Here is a 24,387-nt window from a genome sequence, read left to right on the forward strand (position 1 = left end):
CTGTGTGTTTTTATTTTTCAGGTTTCTGACGGAACATTATTTTCCATTCGTGGCTGTCATCATCAGTATTTCTCGGAAGCATCATCGCTGTCCTTCGAGGCAGCAGAGGGAGGAGTGTGAGCCATTCGGTCACACAGCAGCATCTTAAAGGACCACAGCACCTCTCAGGTGATGGAGGTTTTATGACACACTCCACACCCAGAATCACCACAGTGATGGATGCAGCCATCTTCAGTCATGGCCATGATGGATTTTGCGGCCCAGCCCGGACTGTTTCTCTGTGATCTGAAGAGGAGGAAGAGACGACTGGACGGCCCCTCAGCCCTGTGATTTCCTCCTCCTGGTGAATGAGCCGGATGCTAACGGGGCTCAACCCCTCGTCCTAACCGACCGTCCCCTGGATCTTCTTCTCCCCTCCTGTCCGGATCAGTCATGGATCTCCTGTGGCTGCTGTCGGTGTCCATGCTGACGGTGTGTGTCGCCATCCCCATGGATGCGGTGGCGGGGAGCCACAGCCTGTTCACCTGTGAGCCCATCACCCTGCGCATGTGCCAGGGGCTGCCCTACAACGCCACCTTCATGCCCAACATCCTGAACCATTACGACCAGCAAACTGCAGCTCTCGCCATGGAGGTACAGTAACCCTCTGACATGTGCATATGTATAAATCTCGATTCAAGCATTAGTGTTCGTCAGATTTTGAGTGTTTGCAGATAATCAATGCTGAATTTAAGGAACATAAATCAATCTATTAAACACATTAAGGTGAAAAACCTTTTGAAACATAGTAAGACTACAGCAAACATGAGCATATGAGATGGTTTCAGGTGCTTTAGCAGCTTTGTGATCCAACACATCTGTTCAGTGGACACATTGCAATCTGTTTAATTTAGATTTGCAATGTATTCCAAGAAAAATTAAATATGAATTATAAAATATAAAATATATTTTTCTCACACATTCATGAATTCACATTCATGCAGAGGCAAAGATCTCTAAAAATATTCTGAAAACCTAGTATTTCTAATCACCTATACTATTGTACTACTATTGTCATAGTCAAAAGACCATTTGATTGTATCAAATTGTCTTCTACCTGAAGAAGGTATAGTTAAATTCCAGTTTATCAAAATTACTTAGCTTCTTTCTTTCATATTATTGCCTACCATTAACTATCTTGAAAAACAAATTGGGATAATGAGGCTAATATATGAAGTAGTATATGTTTTTCCTCTGTGACCTTTTCATTGTATGACTCATTCTAAAGCTGAAACAATTTATAAATCAGTCTATTAGTTAATGATTGACACAAAATTATTTGGCAACTATCTACCAACCATTATAAACAGGTTTGCAAAGTAAAAACACAAAATCATGAACCTTAAATTGAACATGACTAACATATTTGAAAAGCACAAATATGAGGTGTTGCAAGAATTTTAACATATTTCTGCTTAAATTGATTTAATTGTTACTTGCATTGGAACAAATTAGTAACTGTACCAGTAACTAAATTGAATCATATTTTGAGAGGTGTAAATTCATGTTATTTCAGGGTTAGAGGCTCAGGAGATTTTATGGTTCTGTCTTTAAAATGTCCTTAAAACCAGTGTTTTTTAAAGTTATTCAAATTTTATTAAACTGCAGATCACTGTGCAGTTGGTCTTTATGGTCGCTCCGAGCAGGTACTCTGTTTCTTTACTGTCAGTCAGAGAGTGTTTGAGACGTCAGTTTAAAAGCCATGCTTAGTTGTTAAGCTGAAGGATACTCACACAGCGTGATGTGTTTTTTGGTGCAAGTCCTCGCTGCAGAGGCATCGAGTGCAAAACATTTTACTTCAAAATAGCATAATTCTTTTCCTCCATCTCTCCTCTCCCTCTCTTTTTTGCACTTTTTTAAAAAAACAATTTGACCTTCTCTTTTCTTTTCCCCCTCTCTTTCTCCCTTCTACATTCTTCCTGTGTCTGACCTTTACTGTGCACTGTACTTTTTCCCTGGTCACTTCACTCACTCTTTCTATTGCAACATCAAGTTGTTGTGGCTGTACAGAAATAAAAATAGACATATGCAGACACTCACATGCTGTACATATTACAGAGGCTGTACATATTACAGAGGTCAGGAAGGAGAGGAGTTTGTGAAAGCCGTTAGTGATTATGAAGTAATTAGTTGTCCTCACATGTTGAATAAGTGGCTCGGTGTGTCTGCTGCGCCGCCTGCCCCATGGTCATCAGCAGCCTAGATAGCTACAGTATCACCAGAGCTAACTGGGTACGTGCTGAGAGTTGGTAATATCAAAGTGCTAGCCTACTTTAATTTGGCTCCTCTAGCTCCAGGGACTGGGAGTGTATTATCAAAACATTAAGCAGAAAATTAAGTTTTAACGTTTGTCCCCAGGGACCACGAGAACAGTACATTTTTAAACTCCACTGATTTAACAGGGCGTGTTGTCCTAAAACGGTTTATGGACACACATCTGGCGTGTTGACGGGCAGAGCGATTTACCCCAACGTGTAGTGACTCTGCACATCGGTTGTTGGGCATCAAACTCATTTTACATAACAGGCTTTGGAACAGTTTGTCAACTCAGTCTTGGAGGGGAAAAGATACCAAACTCTGCTTCAGTTTGATCCACGTGACGGATTAAAGCTCAGATTGCAGTGTTTGCGTAGTTCATGTTTTATTGTTTCTTAGATAATCTATAGATTACCAGCCACAGCATCTGACTATTGTGGCTGCGTTATCCTCTCTGTAATGGTGAGTTAGGCATTTAAACACAATCACGGAGCAGATGCATCACCTCGTTAAGTTAATCCTATCCCTTATGTAGGCTGATCTCTCTCTGCACAGCTCAATCTATCGAGCAATTACTGGTCAGACTGCACCAAAACATTAGATTTGATGCTCTGCTGACTGAACTATCCGTCTATCTGTGTGTGTATCAGTCCCTCCATCTATATTTATCTCCGTTTATCCATCCTCAGCATCATGCTCCCATTGGCTCCCGCTCCCTCTATCACTTTTACCCTTTGCCCTGCCGCGGCACAGCGAGGGATGTGGATGTGTGGAGCCCTGCCGACCATCTGTGCCTCCTCCAGCGTGCAGCGCTCGGCTTTGAGTACACATTTAGTGAGAAAGAGAGAGATGGAGAGATGGAGGGGTTGGCACAAAAAGCCAGGGTTATGTAACCTGTGAACATGCACTGTGCCCGGCTGTGGGAGCAGTGCAGCATCACATCAAAATCTCACCACACCACAGCTGCACTCACACTTTGAAAAAGATGCAAACACCCTCCTTCTCTGCCCTCTTTCTGTCTGCTCACACTCACTGTGTCCTTTCATGTCGTGGCTGGTAAATTCCCTCCCATCACCTGGGTGTTCCCCCTCTGCCACGTCTGTTTAAGATCCTCAGTGTGATTTTTTTTTTTTTTTTTTTTTTTAGATGGATATTAATATGCAGATTAGGTTTCAACCAAGATGTCACTAACCCACTGCAGTGTTGTTGTTAGGAGGCCCAGGTTCGCTTTTCACACCTCATCACAATGTGTGGGTTGCAGTGAACAGAGAGAAGCACTCCTGCTTTAGACGGTGTTCACTTTGATTGGTCATGGATCCACAATTAAGTCTCTTTTAGCGCTCAGAAATGCTCGTTGGAAAACACACGGACACCAAATAGGTTCCAAATAACGCAGACTGCGCCTCTGTTTGGCTCTTGTTTTCCAGATAACTTGCCCTAGATCCAGTTCATGGGAGAATTCAAAGCCTATAAGATGTTGAGGGCAGCCAAATGAGAATTGACAGTTGATTTTAAAGGGAATTAGCTCCGCTGAATAGCCATGATAATAATGATGAATGCCCTGCACCGTGGAGAAACAGGGAGTTGGACGAGAACCAACGCCTGCCGTTCTTGCGGTTTTTGTCTAAACCCCCCTGAAGCGGTGTCTTTCTGGGTTTCTTTCTTCATGTCTTGCTTTTCAAGGTCTTTTCAAGGTTTTTTTTTGTCTTTGGGAAAGTGGACAGAATTTATATCATTATATTGTTTTTAAACTCTGGCGTTTTCTTTCTCTTCTGCGATAAAAATGTGTACAACTGCTGTCTAGTGATGTGCATTCATGTCACTAATTGCGAACTCTTCTTGTCTAAGGTGCTTAGTGCAGTAATGGATAACTGGTGAACCAGAAATGTGCACATTAAGGAATTAAAAACAGCTTGGGCTCTGGTTTTTGCACAGATTTATTTATTTATTTTTCTGAGTGGGAGACACCACAAACAAGGTGATTTCTAAAAACCAGGATTTTCTGTTTCGGTGCTCATCCTCACTCAGTCAGTCGTCTCTGACCGTAGAATGACCTCACAGCTGAAGTGGGACAGCGGCCTCGGGGCTGGGAATCGGCTATTTCTGTGCCACAATGATACTGTGCCACACTCATAAGTGGTAGCGTGGCGGATTTGACTGGCATTACAATAAAAAAAAAGAAAGGGGGTAAAATCCCCTTCTATAGTGATGGATACACAGTGTAGCTACAGCGTGAGCGTACAGCGGCGTCCTCAGCTGTGGATTTGTCTTATGATTTCTAAAACTACTGTCTAGTGATGTTAAAATGACTGTTTTCCATCTTGAGGTTGACAGATTTTGGCCAACCACACTATCCATACACAAAGCTCTGAACGATACTAGACAAAACACAACTCCGCCCACACCAGTACGTCTTCCCCAGAATGAGGGAATACATTAGCTCTATAAAATGCTTCTTTATAAAAGAAAAATAGATATTATTTTCAGTATATAACTGATCCAGTTTTTTCCGATCCAATCCGATACCAATACCTGGGCTGAGCGTATTGGCTGATACCGATCCGATACTACTGTTGAATGAATGAACCGTATTTTGCCATGTGAGTGAAGGCATCAGGCCTGACATTAACATTTAGCCTTGTTAAAAAAAGGTAACAAGTTAACACAGATATAAATGTACTTAACATTATTTATTAACAAATAATAAAGTGTACATTAGCAGCAAAAAGAAATAAATAACACTAGATCGCTGTAACTGTATTGCTGTGTATGATATTAATAAAAAAGAAATGACTGGATCGTAATGCTGGATCGGCCTCATTCATCCGATATCCGATCCAGACTATTAGTCAATATCGGAGCCGATATCCGAGCCAGGCGGGTATCGGATCGGTGCATCTCTGAACGATACATGTTGTGTTATTGTAGCATCGTGGCCTTTTGTTTTACCGGACAGTTACTGAAGCAGAAGTGTGTACAAAGTGTTTCCTTAGGCTGGGACCAGAGCAGACCTTTGCAAATGTCTTGCTGCATTTAGACGACACATTGCTAATGTGAAAAGCAAAAGTGTCTCCTTGTTCTCTTTTGTCACGCTTCTCAGGTATTTTTAGCAGAAAGAAAGGGAAAGAAATGGTTTTCAGAGAGATTGGCCTCATGTGACTGTCATGGTAAAGGAAGCCAGAGCAGAGGATCGACTGTTTCTTCAAGGACAGATGGGAACAGCCAGGGTCAGGGACAACTGAGGATGTTAATTGAATTAGACTGATAAAAGGGTGTGTTTACAGGAAGTTGGAGCCAAGGCAGCAAATCATTTTTAATGGCTGCCTGCAAGATTAAAAAAAAAAAGTCACATGAATTTCATTCTGGGGGGAAAATTCAGAGAGAGCTCTTTGTGACTGTTGCTGAGATAAAAGATGATGACCAAGATCCCACTGTTTGTAGCTCATCTTGGTTTCATGGCTGTGTTTTGTGTGAGCGGTGTGCAGTCAAACAGAGACTGATCAATAGTCTGTGGTCCCACTTCCACTCATTTCCTCCTCCTTTCAGCCCGTTAACTCAGCCTCTTGTCTCAGGTTTACAGATAAACTGTGTCATGTTACATCTGCTGTTTAGAATAACCCAGATCCTCCACCCATGTTGTGTGAATGGATTTGTAAAGAAGGAGTGTGTGTGTGTGTGTGTGTGTGTGTGTGTGTGTAGAGAAGAGTGAGTAGCTCTAAACTGCTGATGAAGCTGTATGCTGCCTGCAAGTCTGTTCAAACATGCTGCAGTGAACTAAAAGTCTACCATTTAACTTGCTTATTGTGTTGGCAAGTAAAGATGTATCCCAGCTAAGCACACACTTGCACATTCACTCACACACAAACACACACACTCATGCAGACACAACATGGTCTGATAAACCCTACCCAGCGTGACCCAGCCTATAAAAGAGCCTGTTGTTTTATTTAATGTCCAACACCGTGTTTATTGGCTGTGAAGTGAATGAGAAGCACATCCAGAGAGCAAGTCACTGGTCCACAACAACCTTGCTGTTTGTGTGTGTGTGTGTGTGTGTGTGTGTGTAGACTTAACACACTGTCAGAGCACAAGGTTTTCAAACACTTTCTTAGCTGTGAATGACACGGCTGACTCTGTCGGCCCATCCCTCCTCTCTCTCTGTCTCTCTCTCTCCCCCTCTGTCCTCCACCCTTTCCACCCCCCTCCCTCACCCATCTCCTTTGTCCTCCCCCTCCCCCCACACAGGGCTCACCCGTTGCCCAGGAAACGGTCCCAATTGTGCTGTTAACAAAGGGAGCGGAGGCTTTCTTGCCTCCCGGGAGGTGGTCCCCTCCGCCCCGCACCCTGACCTCCTCGAACCCTGCTCTCCTCCCTCTTCCTCCTCCTCCACCTCCTCCTCCTCTTCCCTGGTGATGCATCACTCGTCGCCATGGCGCTGAGCTTGGAAATTTGGGGAATTGGAATGGCAGCAGAGGAGGATAAAGGGGGGAGAGAGGGAGAGAAAATGCAGGAGGGAAAGGGGCAAAGGGAGGACAGGGGGGATGATGGGAAGAAAGGTGACTGGGAGGTGTTTATGAAAGAGCAGATCAGCACAGACCAGTTGGCCATGGTGGGCTTCTTTGTCAGCGATGCATCAGTCACAGCATCTCAACAGCTGACTCAGTGCCTTTATTAAAAACTAATTACTTTAGCATTAGGAAAGTACATAAAACCACATTTGGATGCACTTCATAGGACCAGGCCCTATTAATAATTAATATCATGACAGTCTTGATGCAGATTAATCTCAAAACTGGTGGAGGTGAAACTAAGGTCAAGGCTGAGGCCTACATCTTCTAAGATCAGAGGTTTTGATCTCAGAGAGAAATATGCAAATTCATAAATGTATATTCACTGCATTTAACTGCATGCATAATTACTTTAAATGATATTCCTTTTCATTTCGTTATTCCAAAGATTTTCAGTAATTACGATCGCCTTGAATTTCAGACCAGTGGTTTTCTCTGGTGTTTGGTATTTAATCACAGTTTATTCATTTACATCTCTGGCAAAGCAACAAGATGAATGCACAGCTACGATCACCAAAATGAAGTGGACGATTACCATGTAGTGCACAACTGCATCTTTAATACAACATAGTCAAGGCAAGATCCAGAGGCCAAGTTTGTATGAATGATACTTACTGGGGCGCTTGAATGGAACAGAGCTGTTATTAATGCTTTTCATAGCACCTGTGCTTCTCCTACTGATCCACAGCTACATTGAAAAATATCAGGTTCTTTCTTTCAGATAACAAAACTGATGCAATGACCGACATTGTGAATACTATTCTTTGCTAAGGCAGACTGAAGGGAAAGTCATGAATTAGATAAAAGTCAGTTAGATTTATTTTTAATCAAGATAAATATCACAATTAGTTGTTTCTTCTTTTGAGGTATGTTTATATACTGTAGGTATGAAGGTGTTGTGTTGCAGCTCTCTGTTAAAGGGTCCTCTCTTGTTTGGGGGGATCTGGGTCTGACTTTAGTTTAGTAGTTGCTCAGTTCCCTTTAGTTTGGTTTTCACTTTGTCTTGACTTTTGTGTCCTTAGTGTTTTTCCTTCTGTCCCTATTGCTGTACTTGTACTGGGCCAGTTAGTGAGATACATGGTGTTAAATATTTTAAACCTTTCAGCTTTCAGAGCTGTTAGGAAAAGCTACATCAAATCTGAAATTCTTTTCCCTATTTTTAAAAATACATTTTAGAAAAACTGCAAAACAAACCAGCACTTACATTACATTACATTTACCCCCCTCGTGTGAAATGTTTGTCGGCCCCAGAATCCGCTGCTCCTCTAACTTGCATGTCAGACTGTGTGTGTGAGCCTGCTATTTCCAGAGTGGCACATTATTCCACATTTTCGGAGATCAAAAAATCCCCTAACAAACTCCCATGAATACGTAATGACTGTAGCAGCGGGATCGAAGCTGAAATTACATTAGCATATCCCCCCCCCCAGGCCCTGCGCCATTCGACAGAGTTGTGTATTACACGCTTGATTCTCTTTACACGGCTGGCTCTGGGCTGGAAAGCGCCATGACAAACCCCTGGCCATTCATCGGACCAGTGGTTCACCAGCTGTTTCTAGTGTGGCCATTAACACAGAGTCCCTGTGGAGGGTGCCGAGCCTCCGCAGGGCCTCAAGATGCTGCTGGTTGAAATTGTTTGGGCTGCAGACTGTATGTGTAAAGCAGCAACCAGATGTACTGTATGACCCACCCAGCACTAGTCCAGTCCTGCCCACACTGGCTCCCATGATGGGCTGACTGTCATAAAATGGCTGAATGGAGATACTGAAGGGATGGAGGAGGGGTAAGAGGGGCAGGAGAGAGAGATGGATGATGGAGGAGTATATAAATAGAAAATGGGAAGTATGATGAATAGGAAGAGGCATGAATATGAAGAGAAGCTGAGCTTTTTCACTTAGCTGAGCCTCTCTTCTTGTAGCCTATATATTTATTCAAGCGTTTCCTATGGCATGTCACACTCGGAGTCCAGTAAAGAGCTGCACACTGTGTTCTATGGAGCAGATCAGTCGCCTGCGGGAGCCACAACACAGTAGAAGAGCAAAAAGATGCGAGCTCACTTTAGCTGCATCAGATCATGTGTGAGTGCTACACCCACGCTGTCAGAGCAGCGCAGATGAAGTCGTAGATGTCACAAGAACACACACTGGCAACAGCGCACAGACCCAGTCACACGAGTACAGTCGCACCTTTTTCACACTGCTGGCAGGGTGGAGTAGTGAACTACAGGATTGTGTGCTTTTGTGTGTTGCTTCTCCAGAGACTGTCGAACAACATACTCCAGTTTCCCTCTCTGTTTCTTTGACCTTGTTCTACCTGACTGTAGCTGTAAGACGATAGTCTAAAGGTATTTTATTTAAAAAGCTTATTACAATGAATGGTGTCTTTATCATAGTTGTATCAAGTCCAAATCTTCTCACTATGCACTGGAGAGTGTGTAGTTAAATACGTTTTGCAAACTAATTTGCTATTTTACTTGATGCGTGGTAAGTGGATTATTATAGGGAATAATTTATAGTAAGATAATTGACTTCCTTTTCTTTCTTTTTTTCCCTTTTTTTAAATGATAGATGATTCATCTTCAGCCTTAATTCCATCTTATTAAATGTGAATATTTGCTAGTTTTTCAGTCTGACAAGACATTTAATTAATCAAATATTTGATACACGAAGAAAATGTTTTGCAGCATTCAACTGCTTCTTTGAATATCTTGAAATAAATAATAAAAGTTATCGTCAGATCTGACTTACGGGAAAAATCTTCCAGCGATATAAAAAACAAAACAATATGACAGAAAAGTGAGAGTGTGTTTGTTGCAGCGCAGCCTGTCTTCACTGTCAGAAGACATTAAACAGTAAAGTGTGATGGATGGTGTCCATCTGCGGTAATAGACCCAGCTCAAGGTGGATCACTCTAGTAGCAGTTGTTTTTATGCTTCACAGATAATTGTGGCTCAGAGCGTGCTCATGTCATTGTGTCATCGTACAGTGGTGCCCACTGAAACGTGATGACTCCATTTGTAGAGAAATTACACGATCGAATAGTTGATTAATCTCAGTTGTGACAGGCGAGGAAGTCAGCAAAACTGATCCCCTGCGCATCAGAGAGCGATATGAATCCTTGTTATGGATTCTACATGTGATCATAAATCCCCGTCAACGCCCGCCCGTCCCTGATCCCCTCACGGTGAGTGGACGTGACGAACCAGCCCGAGCACCTCTTGTCTTGTCTCATGATCACTTTCTGTCTCTTCCTCAGCAGCTGAGCATCCTCCTGCCAGAAAAGAGGTGATATGAACGAGGCGATGACAAAAGCTGCGTGGATGTGGCTGCTTTGTGCTTTGAGGGCCAAGCCTAACACCCATCCTAATCCTTTTTACATAAAGACATCACATGTGGGTGGCAGGCGAACATGCTGTCAGGATAGGATGTGGACCGACGTTGTAGACATATGGTGGGGACACATTAAAATAATCTGTTCAAATCTGACTGACGCTAAAGAAGCAAATGATTAAGATCAGATCACAAGTGGTTCCTTGAAGTTATTCATGAGCTAGAAAATAATGACAGAAAGACGCTGCAGACATTTTTAATATCAAATGTAGGGGTTTTATTTTATAAGGTTACACATTCATTTTGAGTTCATGTTTCATTTTTTTTTAAAGAATCGGATTAAGTGATTTCTGGGATGTGACTCAGATGTGTTGTATTTTTCTTTTTTTAGCTCACATGGGGAAGGAAACAACAAAGAGTGAGCGGTGTGCGATATGTTTTGTATACACTACAATGTGTAGCCCAGCTGCTCCTCCTTTCACTGTCAGTGTAGCGGCTTTTGGATGTGGCAGAATGGCCTCATTAGTTCAACAATAGCTCTCTTTAAGTGACATGGAACATATATACAGAGCCCAGATTTGTCCTGTTTGGACAGACTTGAGGGATATCGTCCACACAGAGACGTCAGTTCATAGTGTAACTGTCCTTCTCTCCATTTACTTTACACTGGAAACACACAACCAAGTGTTGGACATGTAAAAACCACACTGAGCTGTCCTCCTTAATATCCTCCCCTCTAACAAACACAGAGACAAATTGCCCCCTGCCTGTCCTCTTCTCACCCCTCACCCCTCCCCTACCTTCCCCCGCCCCTCCCCCTCCCTGTCCCTGTCTGTCATACAGACCTCTGTCTTTAAATTTTGGGGGAGGAACGCTAGTGTTTGTCTGACTCACTTGGGTGTGGCTGGAGGCCTTTCTGTAACACACTCACACACACACACACACACATATACACACACCAACACCGGCGTATATACAAATGCAGATATACAGAGATATGTATTGTTGATACATGGATTTATATATGTGCATATGCTTTCCCACACACACACAGACACACAACTCCCCCTCTCCCATAGCTATTTGCATATTAACAACGTGGCCCATAGATGCTTCCTGCTCACACACACACCGCCTCTTGGCTCAGTTTATATGTGTGAGAACATTATTGTGCTGCTGCGTGGGTGTGTGAGCGCGCAATAATATACTTCCGTCAGTAGTTTGGCCTGTGTGTGTGTGTCTGCGAGTGTATGCACGTTACTACAGTGTGTCAGTCAGTCACAGCGTGGTCCTCCCTGCTACACAAAGACCCTGTCAGTAGCTGTGTGTGTGTGTGTGGGGGGGACAAGTGGGGGTTGGCCGGCTTGTAGTGCTGCTCCTATGTGGAGGTTGGAGGGAAGGAGGAGAGCGGAGATGGAGGAAGGGGGATCTGAAATGATTGGGGTGGAGGGGATTATTAGGAAAGGGGCCACAGTTGTTTATATGGACTCATCTCCATCAAGTGTCAGACAACATGCTCCACTGATCCCTTTGAGCTGCTCACAGCGTGTTGGCTCGGAGCAACACTGTGTAACACTACCACCGAGTGACACTTCCAAAACAGATTGAAATCAAAGAGGTGCATTATTCTGTCCTGGTGTTTGATGTACTCGTAGACTAAAAAAAAGGTCTCTCTGTGTGTCTTTCTCTCTGTCTCTGCTTGCAGCCGTTCCATCCCATGGTGAACCTGCAGTGCTCCCCAGAGCTCAGGATGTTCCTCTGCGCGCTCTACGCTCCCGTGTGCACAGAGTACGGCCGAATGACTCTGCCCTGTCGCCGCCTCTGTCTGCAGGCCAAGAGCGACTGCTACAAACTAATGGACATGTTCGGCGTCAGCTGGCCGGAGGAGATGGACTGCAACAGGTTGTTACAACAGTAATCATTCTTTTCCCCCGGATTCATCTTGGCAGGAACAGCCCTGCTGCATTAGTAATTCAAGAAGATTTTCCCTTCTCTGGGAGGGCTGATAATACAGCAAGCATGTCAAAATGATTGATTTTCATGACCACACAGCAGAAGATGCTTAGAGAGAGTAGCATGTTTCTATTGGTGAAATGTGGTGTTGGGACAAAGATTTATAGATCAGACCAGAACGCACCAGTACAGCACCGTATAACAGTCTGTTGGACGACATAAAACTTTTTAGAAACAGATAATCAATCAGATGGAACATTGAACTTTTATGATAGCGCTGGAATGCAGCTGGACTGATCTGTGTGGTGCATTTATGTGCTAATGAGAAGCTGGGGAACGGAGCAGGAGATTTGGCCGCCTCAGATACATTGGAGTCCAGAAGTCTGAGACCACATTCCCATAATAAGAAAGTGGTCCCAGACTTCTGGACTCCACTGTCCAGTTATTTGAATTTTTCTTTTCTTTTCCCAGCCAAACCAACTAGTTTAGTGGCCAGATAGTTGATTCAGTCACCTGCACATCAAACACATCACAGCTCACAGACATGTCCAGCACGGCACTAATGCTGAAGATGATTTCTATTTTTACCAAAAACAACATCACACACATGAGTTGGTACAAGTGGAACTTGGGATAAAAATGGTGAATAAATGTGGAGGGGTCATTTAATTAAAAAATATTTATACCAGTCCGGAACAGAACACGTGAAGGTTATAACCAACCACAAGTAGAGACAGAACTGACTATGAAATGAAAACAGCTAATGAAACAGCTAAACCCCAAACGCTACAAACACTAACAAGCCATGACTGTAAATTAAAACTGACTAATAATAATACATACAATGATAAATACAAAACCAAAGAAATGACTGATCGAGAATGAGAACAAAGAGATAAATAGAAAAAAAAAGAACATTGTGAAATTTTAGATTTAGCTCTTTCAGTTAGTTTGTTTAATGATGATAAAAAATGACGAGAAAAAGCTTCAAAACATGAATTCGGCTTCTTGTCAGTACAATGATAACGTGACTGAAAATAAAAATGGTAAATGCTCATTAGAAACATATTGCGTGTCTGAGACAGGCTTCAAGTCAGTGCAAGTTGTATTCCTCCTCTTTGTGCTGCAGTAATGTGACATGTAATCAGCAGGTGCCTGGGAGCCACGAGTAGATTCATTAAACTAAAAAACTGCAGATCACTTTTGAAGCTCCTTGGCAATAATATCACATTGGCAGTGTGTGTGTAATCTGTTGTTAAAGGCTGAACAGCTGCAGGCACCCTAAGGTCTTCATCATCCTCACCATCCTCCTCCTCCTCCTCCCAGGTTCCCGGACTGTGACGAGTCCTACCCCCGTCCCGTAGACCTCCTGTCCAGCTCGGACACCACCGAGTCGACCATCTCCGTCCAGAGGGACTATGGCTTCTGGTGTCCTCGTGAGCTCAAGATCGACCCCGAGCTGGGCTACTCCTTCATGGGGGTCCGGGACTGCTCGCCCCCCTGCCCCAACATGTACTTCACACGGGAGGAGCTCATGTTCGCCCGCTACTTCATCGGGGTGGTGTCCATCGTCTGCCTGTCTGCCACTCTCTTTACCTTCCTGACGTTTCTTATCGACGTGTCGCGGTTCCGCTACCCCGAGCGCCCCATTATATTTTACGCCGTGTGCTACATGATGGTGTCCCTGGTGTTTTTCCTGGGCTTTCTGTTGGAAGACAGAGTTTCCTGTAACGCAGCGATTCCCGGGAGGTTTAGAGCTTCAACTGTGACTCAAGGCTCCCACAATAAGGTCAGAGTCTGTCTATTACTTGGTATTGTTTGCTTTACTTCATCCCACACTCTCATAATAATAATGATAATAATACTAATCTTCCATGTTGTTTTGTGTCTGTCTCAGGCCTGCACTCTTCTCTTCATGGTGCTGTATTTCTTCACCATGGCCGGCAGCGTGTGGTGGGTCATCCTGACCATCACTTGGTTCCTGGCTGCCGTCCCCAAGTGGGGCAGCGAGGCCATCGAGAAGAAGGCTCTCCTCTTCCACGCCTGTGCCTGGGGCGTCCCCGGCGTCCTCACCGTCGCCCTGCTCGCCATGAACAAGATCGAGGGAGACAGCGTCAGCGGCGTTTGCTTCGTGGGACTCTACAACTTGACGGCGCTGCGTTGGTTCCTGCTGGTCCCACTGGGACTGGATGTAGTGGTGAGGAAGGATACTACAGACACAACTCTTCTTCTCTCCTCTTTTTTCAGGAGTGTATTATTGCAGTCTGTGGAATTTTTTAAAGTACAATGACTCATAATGTAACTAGACTTTCCTGGAGGCAGATGTTTGAAAATATCTTGTTTTGCCCCAGTTGTACTTCCTGAATGAACAGAATAATGACTTGTCCACTAACAGGCCCACGCTGTCAGCTCCCATGTTTGACCTCGTCCCTCTCTCATGTCATCTCAGGTCGGCGTGGCGCTGCTCCTGGCAGGCATAGCGGCTCTGAACCGAGTGCGCATGGAGATCCCACTGGAGAAGGAGAACCAGGAGAAGCTGGTCAAGTTCATGATTCGTATCGGCGTGTTCTCCGTCCTCTACCTGGTCCCCCTGCTCACCGTCCTGGCCTGCTACCTGTATGAGAACAGCTACAGAGCCGTCTGGGAGACCACCTGGGTGCAGGAGAAGTGCAGAGACTACCACATCCCCTGTCCTTACCAGGTGATACATCCCACTCTGGTCTTTCAAAGGAACAGTGCACCGTATTTAGTATTTTATATTTAAAGGGACAACGAGGAGTTTTGGAAAAGCGAAGCGTTTTCACACTGCATTTATGAGCCTCCGCGCGCACCGTGAAATTCTTTGACCGGCGCAAGACGGACTCGTGTTTTCATTCATCAAAAATTAAAGTCAGAGGTTCAAAGAGGTTCACATACCGCCGTAGTTCCGACCATAAACAGCGATTCTGCGGCGTTATTCTCATAACTCGCCGCGAAACCGAAAGTAAAAAACGCTGGTCGGCTCGACCAGCATTTCCGCCACCACTAATAATAACAAAATAATGATAGAGACAAAATGATATATTTATCGAAAATGGGCCCATTAACAAGTGTGGGTAGCGTAGATTCATCCACATTAACGTGAGACTTTTTTATAACCAAATAGAAACTCCTCGTTGTCCCTTTAATAACATAATCATTAGTCATTTTTATCCTGTTCTGGTCCTGATGAATAATTCCTGTATCATTTGGTTCCCAAACAGATCAGGTGTTCATTAAATCTGCAAAAAACAACATTTTAAAGGGTAAAAATATACAGTGGATTGCCGGCTTCAAGCTGTGACAGCACATATGCAGACAGGCTTAGCCGTTAGCTAAGCCTGTCTGCATATGTGCTGTCATCTGGTTGTGTCATATTTTTCCAGTGGGGACTGATGACACATAAAACTCGACTACTTCCTGACAGAAGTTGACTTGATTTATATGAAGTATGACATTCATTTGTTGGAACACGCTACTAGTGTATTTACACATGTAAACAGGATATTAGTGCTTTTGAGTATTGTGATGCTAAATTTTGGCGACGGATAATTCATCCAGAGAACACATGATGAACGATTACTACAGTTTTTAGAAACCAGCTGATACTAGAGTTTCCCTCTCTGACTGTTGCACAGATGTTCTTCCACATTAAATGTACAACTGTGAAGGAGGCTAGAGGTAACAGCTGGAGAGAGCCGAGACCTGCCAGATGTGTTCACGCACAGAGATGTTACAGAGCGGATACTCGGTGAGACTGTGTGTCCCAGATACAAGCGGATACTGTGTGAATGCAAACACAGTCACTGTCCAGTATAAACTGTGGCGCTCACACTCAGTCGTCACTTCACAGAGCTGTGGTTGCCTCCAGCAGCAGCAGCAGCAGCAGCAGCAGCAGCAGCAGCACACATGCTGCAGCTCATCTCAGTGCCGTTAATAATTCAAACAGCTCTCTTTATCTGTTGTTCTCTGCTCCTTGCAGCCAGGTATCAGCTCCCATGTGAGCTGCTGCCTTTGCACATCCTGTTACCTCTTTATGTTCAAAGGGGATTGTAACTGTGGTGGAGCAGAGTAAAGGAGTGTTGTGTGTGTGCGGTGGTGCAGACTGTTTCCTGGTGTTTATGTGTTGTTTTGACAAGTCTAAGTCCGACCTTAAGTATCCACTCTTCCTCTGTTGAATTGCCTCTGGTATTTTCTGCCTTAATCTGGACGTCAGCCACTGCTCTGTCTCAACTATCACAGTTTAAACTGATTGTAAACCAGGTGACATTTATTTTCATTCCTTCGCAGCACTCGACACAGTCAAACAAATTTTACCGGTAGAAGCGACCTGAGTCACTGGCAACCTGATATTTTCCTTTGTCGCAGCAACACTGAAGCTGCAGCTGTGGGAAGAAACGCAAGAGAATGGGACTAAGATCGGACGCATTGTGCTGCAGAGTCCTAGTCTTAATCTGTCACGTAAACGCTGCATTGTGTAAGAGTCGCTGCAGTAATCCAGTGTGTTTCTGCAGGCGGAGGCCGGGGTCGCCGGGGTCAAGCTGCTACACATCAGAGCTGCAGCATCTGAACACAAGCTGAGCTCTGTGATGTAGCAGCGCACGGTGGAGAGGCGTCTAGGTGTAAAGGTTCATCTCTGCATCCTGCCCCCAACAGTCAGTGATGGGAATAACCGCGTTATAAAATAACTGCGCTACTTTTTTCAGTAACAAGTGATCAAACTGTCACTGTTTCCTCCATTATTACACCGTTACCGTTACTGACAATAAAATGCACCGTTATTTGACTCAAGTACGTTACATATTTTTTTGAGTCCATCAGTTTTTCTGCTGCAGTCAGAAAACACCTGTTTATCTGGAACTAACCAACTCACTCACTCAGTGTTCCTCCTCACTGGCTTCCTGTGCGGAAGAATACTGAGTGAGTTGGTTAGTTCCAGATAAATGGGGGTTAGGGGCGTGAGTCCAAGTAATTTGAAATATTTTTTAAAAAGTAACGCAACTTTACTTTCCCTTGTAATTAGCTTCTTTTATAATGTAGTAATTCAGTTACTAACTCAGTTACTTTTAGGGGAAAGTGACTAGTAATTATAACTAATTACTTTTTTAGAGTAACATGCCCAACACTGCCAACAGTGCTGTGTTCATGAAAACACACACACAACGTCCATAACATGCAGCATCAATAGATAACTTGGACTCAAAGTGCCTTACTATATTTATCTTGAAAGCCTTCCCTGAGGCTCAGAGCTGTTCTCTGATCAACAGTCATACACACACACACACACACACACACACACACACACACACACACACACACACACACACACAGAGGTTGACGACTCATGAGGAGGAACAACAGGCTAGGCTGTTTTCCCTCCTACAACGAACTGTAGGTGCAGCTGCATAAAGCATATCCATTGTTTGGGTTTGTGTGTGTGTGTCCATGTGTTCTCTGACATCCAGGCTGTAACGAGGAGTCGGCTCTTCTCTCTCTGCTGTAATGAGTGTATCTGTGGAGGCTGAGCCTGGGGGCTCTCAGCCTGGCCCACTCATAATGAGGCCATCATGACTACATCTGTGTGTGACTGCATGAGTGAACCTGCGTGTGTGTGTGAGGGAGAGAGTAAGAGACTGTGGTGCTCTGCATCCCAGCTGAAATGCTGTTGCTACGGCAGAGCAGCAGTGTAGTGACTCATTTTTACAGGGTTCTTACGGATCCTTAAAAAGTCTTAAAAGGCATTGAATTCATTAATCTAAAAACAAGGCCTTAATTGGCATTAAAATGTCTTAAATCAATTTTTCAAATGTCTTAAAAATGGTAATGGTAAGTGGGATTTTATGATTGTAATTAGTCTCAAATCTCAAAATAATTGGTAACATTCTGACATAGAGAAGTTTTAGTGGCGGCCCCCTCCAGCTCCCGAGTCAGTTTTTTTTTTCAGACTTTTTATGCATTTATTTTGAAAGGACAGCTGCGGAAAACTCGCTCAATTTGTAGTTTTCACCAAAGTCCGTACTTTTAATGGAAACACACAGAACTCAAATTTCTTTTAATGCGCATTTCCCAGTTATCATCTCCTCTCCACAACTACACAGCTGTTAAATGATGTCACTCACTCACTCATAGCCCCCCACACCCCCCCAATCATTCATGTAGCAGTCACTTTACCTTGGACCACATAGGAAAGGGGGTAAAATTGTCCCTAACCCTATGTAATAGATGTGGTTACATTTTTTTGTTTTTTTGCATTTGTGTTTATTGTGAAGTCTGTCTTAAATTTCATTTCAAGTGGCATTAAAAACGTCTTAAAAAGTCTTAAATTTAACTTGGCTTAAGCTGTAGGAACCCTGTTTTATTACGACTGAATTGACTTTGTATTTTGAAACAATACTCGTTCACATCGACCCATTTGAAATACATGAAGGCCTTAAAGGTATAATGTGTAGGAATTCCCCCCATCTAGCGGTGTGGTTGCATATCAGAACATATTCTTGATGTTGCATTCACATGAAATCAGGCAGATGTCAGACAGACAACAGACGCTGCATGTAACAGGATAAACAAGCATCTATGTAAACAAGTGGTCCACCAGCACGAGACAAAAAAATACAGGCTTGACAATGTTGTCATGGTGGTGTCGTGATGTTTTACCGTCTTTCTCTTGTCTAGTAAAATGACATTGGTTGGTTTGCCGACGGCCGTCTGCCTGACTGCACCTGAATGCAACATCAGTGCCTCCGTCCTTCCTCACACTACACAGTGGTGACAGTTTTAACAGGCGCTACCTGGAAAACTTTCTCCCCGAGACGACAGCTCCGCTGAGTTTCCATGGTTACCTACGGCCACACTGCCACTGAACGTAAAAAATGGCGATGCAACATGGCAACCTCGGTTCGGTGCGTCACCCACTTATGTATTTGTAACGACTTTTAACAACTCATTCTAAGGTACGAGAAAGCTTTCACTTGTATGCGGCTGTGATTCCACTTCAGTGAAATACGTATTTATGAAAGCAATATTTGATTTTTGTTAATAAAAAGCCAAATAAGTTACATACTGGGGCTTTAAACTGATCTCCAACCGTTTCACTGTAATGTTACATGTTTCAAATCACAGTAGTCGCAGTTCTCTCCCAAAATATACTCAACATCAGCATATTGATTGAATATCACCAAAATACTAAAGGAGAGAGAGGAGGCGGAGCGGTGGTGCAGGACGGAGGGAAACAAAGAGGCTACAAGTTGAGTCAGAGGTGGATGAGTGTGTTGACGCCTGCAGCTGCTCCTCACAATGTGTGAAGACTCAACACTGGGAGTGAATCAACACACTGTTTCTTGAAGTCACTCAGCCACAGTTCCACACACACACAGGACCCACAGTGCAGCTCCCACCGTTTGGTTTAGTCTGCTGGGTTTGGGTTTAACTCACCTGTGCTGGTTGGTGCTGCTGACTCTTCTTTGGCCTGAGCAAAGATAAGATGTGAAACAGGAGTCATTGTCTGTGGCCACTGCACCCAAGACTGCCTTACACCCACACACACCTTGAGGCTGTGTGTGGGTGTACAGTATTAGCTGCAAACCGTCTTATTCCTCCCTCTCTGGCTCTCTCTACCTCCGGCTCTTCCTCCCACATCAGCCTCACTCACACTGATGTATTGTTCCTCCTGTGTCCTGAGCTACACAACAATAACCAGTTGTCTTCTTGTGACCTGCAGGTGGAGAGCACCAGTCGTCCTGACCTGGTCTTGTTCCTCATCAAGTACCTGATGATGCTGATCGTGGGGATCCCCTCGGTGTTCTGGGTGGGCAGCAAGAAGACGTGCTTCGAGTGGGCCAGCTTCTTCCACGGCAAGAGACGCAAAGAGTACGTAGTCTCAGACAGGAAGCTCCCTCCTCGGGCTCGGCTTCAGAGGAACCGCTTTAAATGCAAGATGCTAAATATTTTAGTAACAAACTATCTTTAAAGCATCTTTAAAATGTTTGTTACGTAAGTTTTGCCCCAGTATTTTTTAACTGGAGCTGAATCCAAAGCGTTTCATGTCTTTGTAGTGATAATTAGATAAAAACAAGTTGAGTGGATTTTTAGTCTCAAAGCTTCGTCGAATGAACCGACTCTCTGCTTCATCCAGATCACAGCTACAGTACACAACATGATGAACACAAATGGCAGTGAACACACAAAAATCTAATTTAGTGAAAATATGAAATAAGATCAACTTCTTCTGAAAATCATTTTTAAAACTTGCCTTGACAGTTACATGAAGGAAGGAAATGATGTTGTTGTGCACACACACACACCCTGAGTCCTGAGTGTTTTTAGGTTTATACAACTAAAGCACTTCAATTAAATCAGAGAAACACTGCAGCAGTGATCAGTTGATTCACTTGCTTGTTGACTCCTTCAACATTCAACCAAGACAACAATCTTTCTCTGGCCTGGAGGCCTGAACACGTACAACCAATCACAGATCAACAGTCCCGATGGGAGGAGTTTTATTTCCTTCAGGCTCCAGCTTCGTTACATTCAGTTTGAAATCAAATACTGAGAGTTACATCAGCATGTCAGGTCTCAGCTTTAATTTGAAAAGCTTTATGTGGATGTGTAGAAGCAGAGAGGGAGGTGCAGCTGTTCCAGAGGAAACTGTTCACTCACAGATTCATTTTTTTATTTATTTATCCAGGAAGGATCCATTGAGATTTAACAATCTCTTCTACAAGGTCGTCCTGGTCAGTACAAGTACAAAATACAAGCAAACAAACACAGCAAGATCAAGACAACAAGAGACATCAAATGTCATCTGGACAGCAATAAACTTAGAACAGATGTAGTACGGCAGCTTGCCTAAAACAGCCTTGTAGATTAAGGTGTACCAGTACAATAGCCTTCGAGTATTAAGGGAAGAAAGTCCTGTAAGTGTGTATAAAGTGCAATGGTGGGTTCTGAAGGCTGAGCCTGTTGTGTATCTCAGAGCAGAATGATAAATGGGATCCAGTTTTGCTAGGGTGGTCGGACAAGCAATCCTATAAATAGTGACAAGCTGTGATAAAAATAAACTATTGACTAGACGCAAACGGGCAGTAACAGAAAAGCAAGATTTAAATCTGTACGAAAACTCACTATGAATTTTAGCTTTTTGACAAGTAGGAGATGTGATGTTTGAAATGTAAGTCCTTATCTAATCCAAAGATATTTCTATGAGTCCACTTCCTCTATTGTGGTACAGTAGCATCCAGTACCATAGGTGTTAGTGCTGCAGCTGTGTCCGTGAGCTCAGCTCCTGTGCAGGGAGAGGAGGAGGAGCTGTAGATGTTGTCACGGGAACAGAGTAGACCCTGCGGTGTGAGCGGGTGAACAGACTTGTGTGTGTGTGTAGGTGTGTGTGGCTTGTTGGTGAACACAGGCCCTTCTCTGCACTCACTCCCCCCCCCTCCAAACTCAGAGCATTAACCCCCTCTCCCACCGCCTGCTCCACACACTCCTCCATCCTCTTCTACCACGCCCTCCACCCCGCCACCTTCCCCCTGTCCCTCCCCACCCTCCTGCGTCTGTCCCTGCCCTCTCTTCCTCCTCTGCCCTTCTCCTCCTCCTCCTCCCCCCCGTCCCCCTCCTCCTTCCCCTGCTGCAGCGGGATGGTCAACGAGAGCCGCCAGGTGCTGCAGGAGCCCGACTTCGCCCAGCTGCTCTTCCGGGACCCCAACACGCCCATCGTGAGGAAGTCTCGGGGGACGTCCACCCAGGGGACGTCCACCCACGCCTCGTCCACCCACCTGGCCATGCTGGACGAGCCGCCCAGCGCCAGCACCAGCCGGGCCGGCTCGGTCCGCAGCGGACGCTCCAAGATGAGCAGTTACCACGGCAGCCTGCACCGCTCCAGAGACGGCAGGTCAGTCTAAAGGGATAGTTCAACATTTTGATAAATTCGCCTATTGCCACAATCCCTATAGTTATAGCAGTAGGTTCATTTCCTTTAATTATCGGTGCATGTTGTTTTGAGATCTGCGGGGCAGAGACGTGAGCATCTCGGTGAACACAATGGAGGTGAACGGTACAGGTCCCCTGTTCCTCTAAACTCACCTGATACACAATCCAACAACTCCAAAAGGCAAGGCAATTGTATTTGTATAGCCCGTTTTTACAAACAGTTTGTCTCAAAGGGCTTTACATGGCATCATAACAACATCCTCTGTCCTTAGACCCTCATATCCACTGAGTAAAAACTCCATAGAAAACCCTTTTAACAGGGAAAAATTGGAGAAACCTCAGGGTGAGCAACAGAGGACTCACTCTGGTGGAGAAGTTGTGACCTGCACATTCACCACGCTATGAGATAATCATGTAACATTACGAGACTGAGTTGTTTTTGAGGCAAATACGTAACTGGAACTACATTCCTGCTGCTGGGCGGAGGGATTTTAAAAGTGCAAGTAGTTTTGATTATTTGCTTCATGTGTCGTAATGTTACATAATAGGGATTATGGCAATAGGCGAATTTGCCCAAACAGGAAGCTTGATGCCTGAAGCTGATCGGTGCTCATATCCCTCTCAGGTACACGGCCTCCAGCTTCAGAGCAGCAGACGAGCGGCCGCCCTATGGCAGCATGCCGCGCCTCAACGACCAATCACAGTCCAGGCACTGCAGCACCAATCGCCTGGACAGCCTGTCACGGCACGGCTCCACCCAGCGGCTGGAGAGCCAGTCGCGACACAGCAGCATCAGAGACCTGAGCAGCACCACCCAGGCCGTCCTCGGCGTCCCTGGAAACGGGATCCACAGAGTCCTGGAGGAGGACGGAGCGACGGCCTGAAGCGCTGTCCCCTCCTCTCCTGGAGACTCACCAAGAAGACTCCCGTCTCTTTGTTACAAGGATGAAGAATGTGTGAGGATCCGGAGCTGAGCTGATGCTTCAGTTCACTGAGAGGACCGAGTGTGGACTGATGCCTTAACCTGATCTGGGTCCAGTTTACACAACTGCAGCAGATGTTGAACTGCTGGACCTGAACCACTGAGCTCCATGTGACACTGACTCTACTTGTACTGTGTGTATAAAGGACACTGGCCGACACTACGAGCCTTCTCTTCCAGTCTGTGCTTTAATCACAGAGGAAGGTGGAGGCAGGGTATGTTTTTTGTTTTTTTAAGGCTGACCTTTTTTAGATTTGACTTTTTACCTATTTTGCACCTCTTCAGCTTCTGACGTCTCAATTATTTTACAGTTTTGTGCATAAAATTCTGGAAACTTAAACCTGAAAACCTCTATTTATAAAGGCAAATGTTTAAACAGCTGATCTGAAACTGTGCATGAAAGGTAACACATTAGCTCAAAGTTTAGTCAAACAACTAAAGGATTTTTGCCTTAAATCGTCCTCTCAGCTTTACCTGTGGCTGATCCCAAAAACACAAGTTCAAATGATCTTAGTCAGGTTTATGGTCTGTCATCCTCAAGTGTTTTTAATATTCAGAGACTTGACTGCACCTGTGGAACCATGATGTAAAATGAAACCTGTGCTTCGTCATTTTCATTGCAAGGGCTGAAATCCAGGAACAAAAGCTGAATCCAAACTCCTGCCTTACAACGTGTGTTCAGACAGAACCAGAGGAGGATTTACATGTCACTGTTTACAGAGGAGAGATGCTAATTAACTGAACACGTGTGAGCTGGAAACATCTGGAGCCAAACCTGTTTGTGTGTCCTGATCCTTTATTAAACTGTAAATGTACAGAGAAGACAGTAAAACAGACACACAGCGCCATGTGGCTCTTTTCTGTCTGAACACACCTGCACAGTGTGAGTAGTTGAAGCCCTTGAATTAGTCTGATTCTGAATAGATGCTTGTGCTGAAATGTGTCCTTACTGTATAGTTCCATGTTAGACCGACGTTTCCTCTAGAGGCAAAACCTGTGAATAGATGTAAAAACTGAACTTTTGTTGTTCATTTGTAATAAAGTTTTTCTAAAGAACAGAACAAACAGGGTGTTGTGTTGTGAGAAATGAGCACACAGACACACAGTGGGTGTGTATTTGTAACAGCCCTCCGCTTTATTGAAATACATCGGAGTCAGGTTAATATAATGAGTTCTCCACATAAGTGTGGCAGCCAGTTCCATACATTATTTTTTGTTTTGACCTTACACCTTAAATATTTTTTTGTGCAAAAAAGAATCTACATCACCTGTAGTGGGTTATCCTCAGTAAAACGCCCAAACCGTTCAAAAAGGAGCA

At 44.3% G+C, this 24,387-nt stretch overlaps 1 protein-coding gene across 1 annotated transcript; it reads left to right on the forward strand.

The window, feature by feature from the left end:
• The first annotated feature begins 214 nt into the window (after positions 1-214).
• fzd3a (frizzled class receptor 3a) lies at positions 215-23,093 on the forward strand. Its single transcript, XM_085770790.1, has 8 exons — positions 215-633; positions 11,898-12,094; positions 13,472-13,934; positions 14,043-14,342; positions 14,595-14,846; positions 19,881-20,029; positions 21,792-22,049; positions 22,713-23,093. The coding sequence occupies exons 1-8, from the start codon at positions 433-435 to the stop codon at positions 22,969-22,971; spliced, it is 2,079 nt and encodes a 692-aa protein (XP_085626916.1). The 5' UTR covers positions 215-432; the 3' UTR covers positions 22,972-23,093.
• The last annotated feature ends 1,294 nt before the right edge of the window (positions 23,094-24,387 follow it).

This window comes from Trachurus japonicus, chromosome 24, assembly GCF_045865225.1.
Source record: "Trachurus japonicus isolate A0001 chromosome 24, Traja_1.0".
NCBI lineage: Eukaryota > Metazoa > Chordata > Actinopteri > Carangiformes > Carangidae > Trachurus > Trachurus japonicus.

What these genes read in the sequence shown, in the direction of transcription:
- fzd3a (XM_085770790.1), top strand. Translation starts at nt 433, where the DNA reads ATGGATCTCCTGTGGCTGCTGTCGGTGTCCATGCTGACGGTGTGTGTC. An exon ending in GAGGAGATGGACTGCAACAG is followed by an intron (nt 12,095 to 13,471) that starts GTTGTTACAACA and finishes TCCTCCTCCCAG; the next exon opens with GTTCCCGGACTGTGACGAGT. An exon ending in ACATCCCCTGTCCTTACCAG is followed by an intron (nt 14,847 to 19,880) that starts GTGATACATCCC and finishes TGTGACCTGCAG; the next exon opens with GTGGAGAGCACCAGTCGTCC.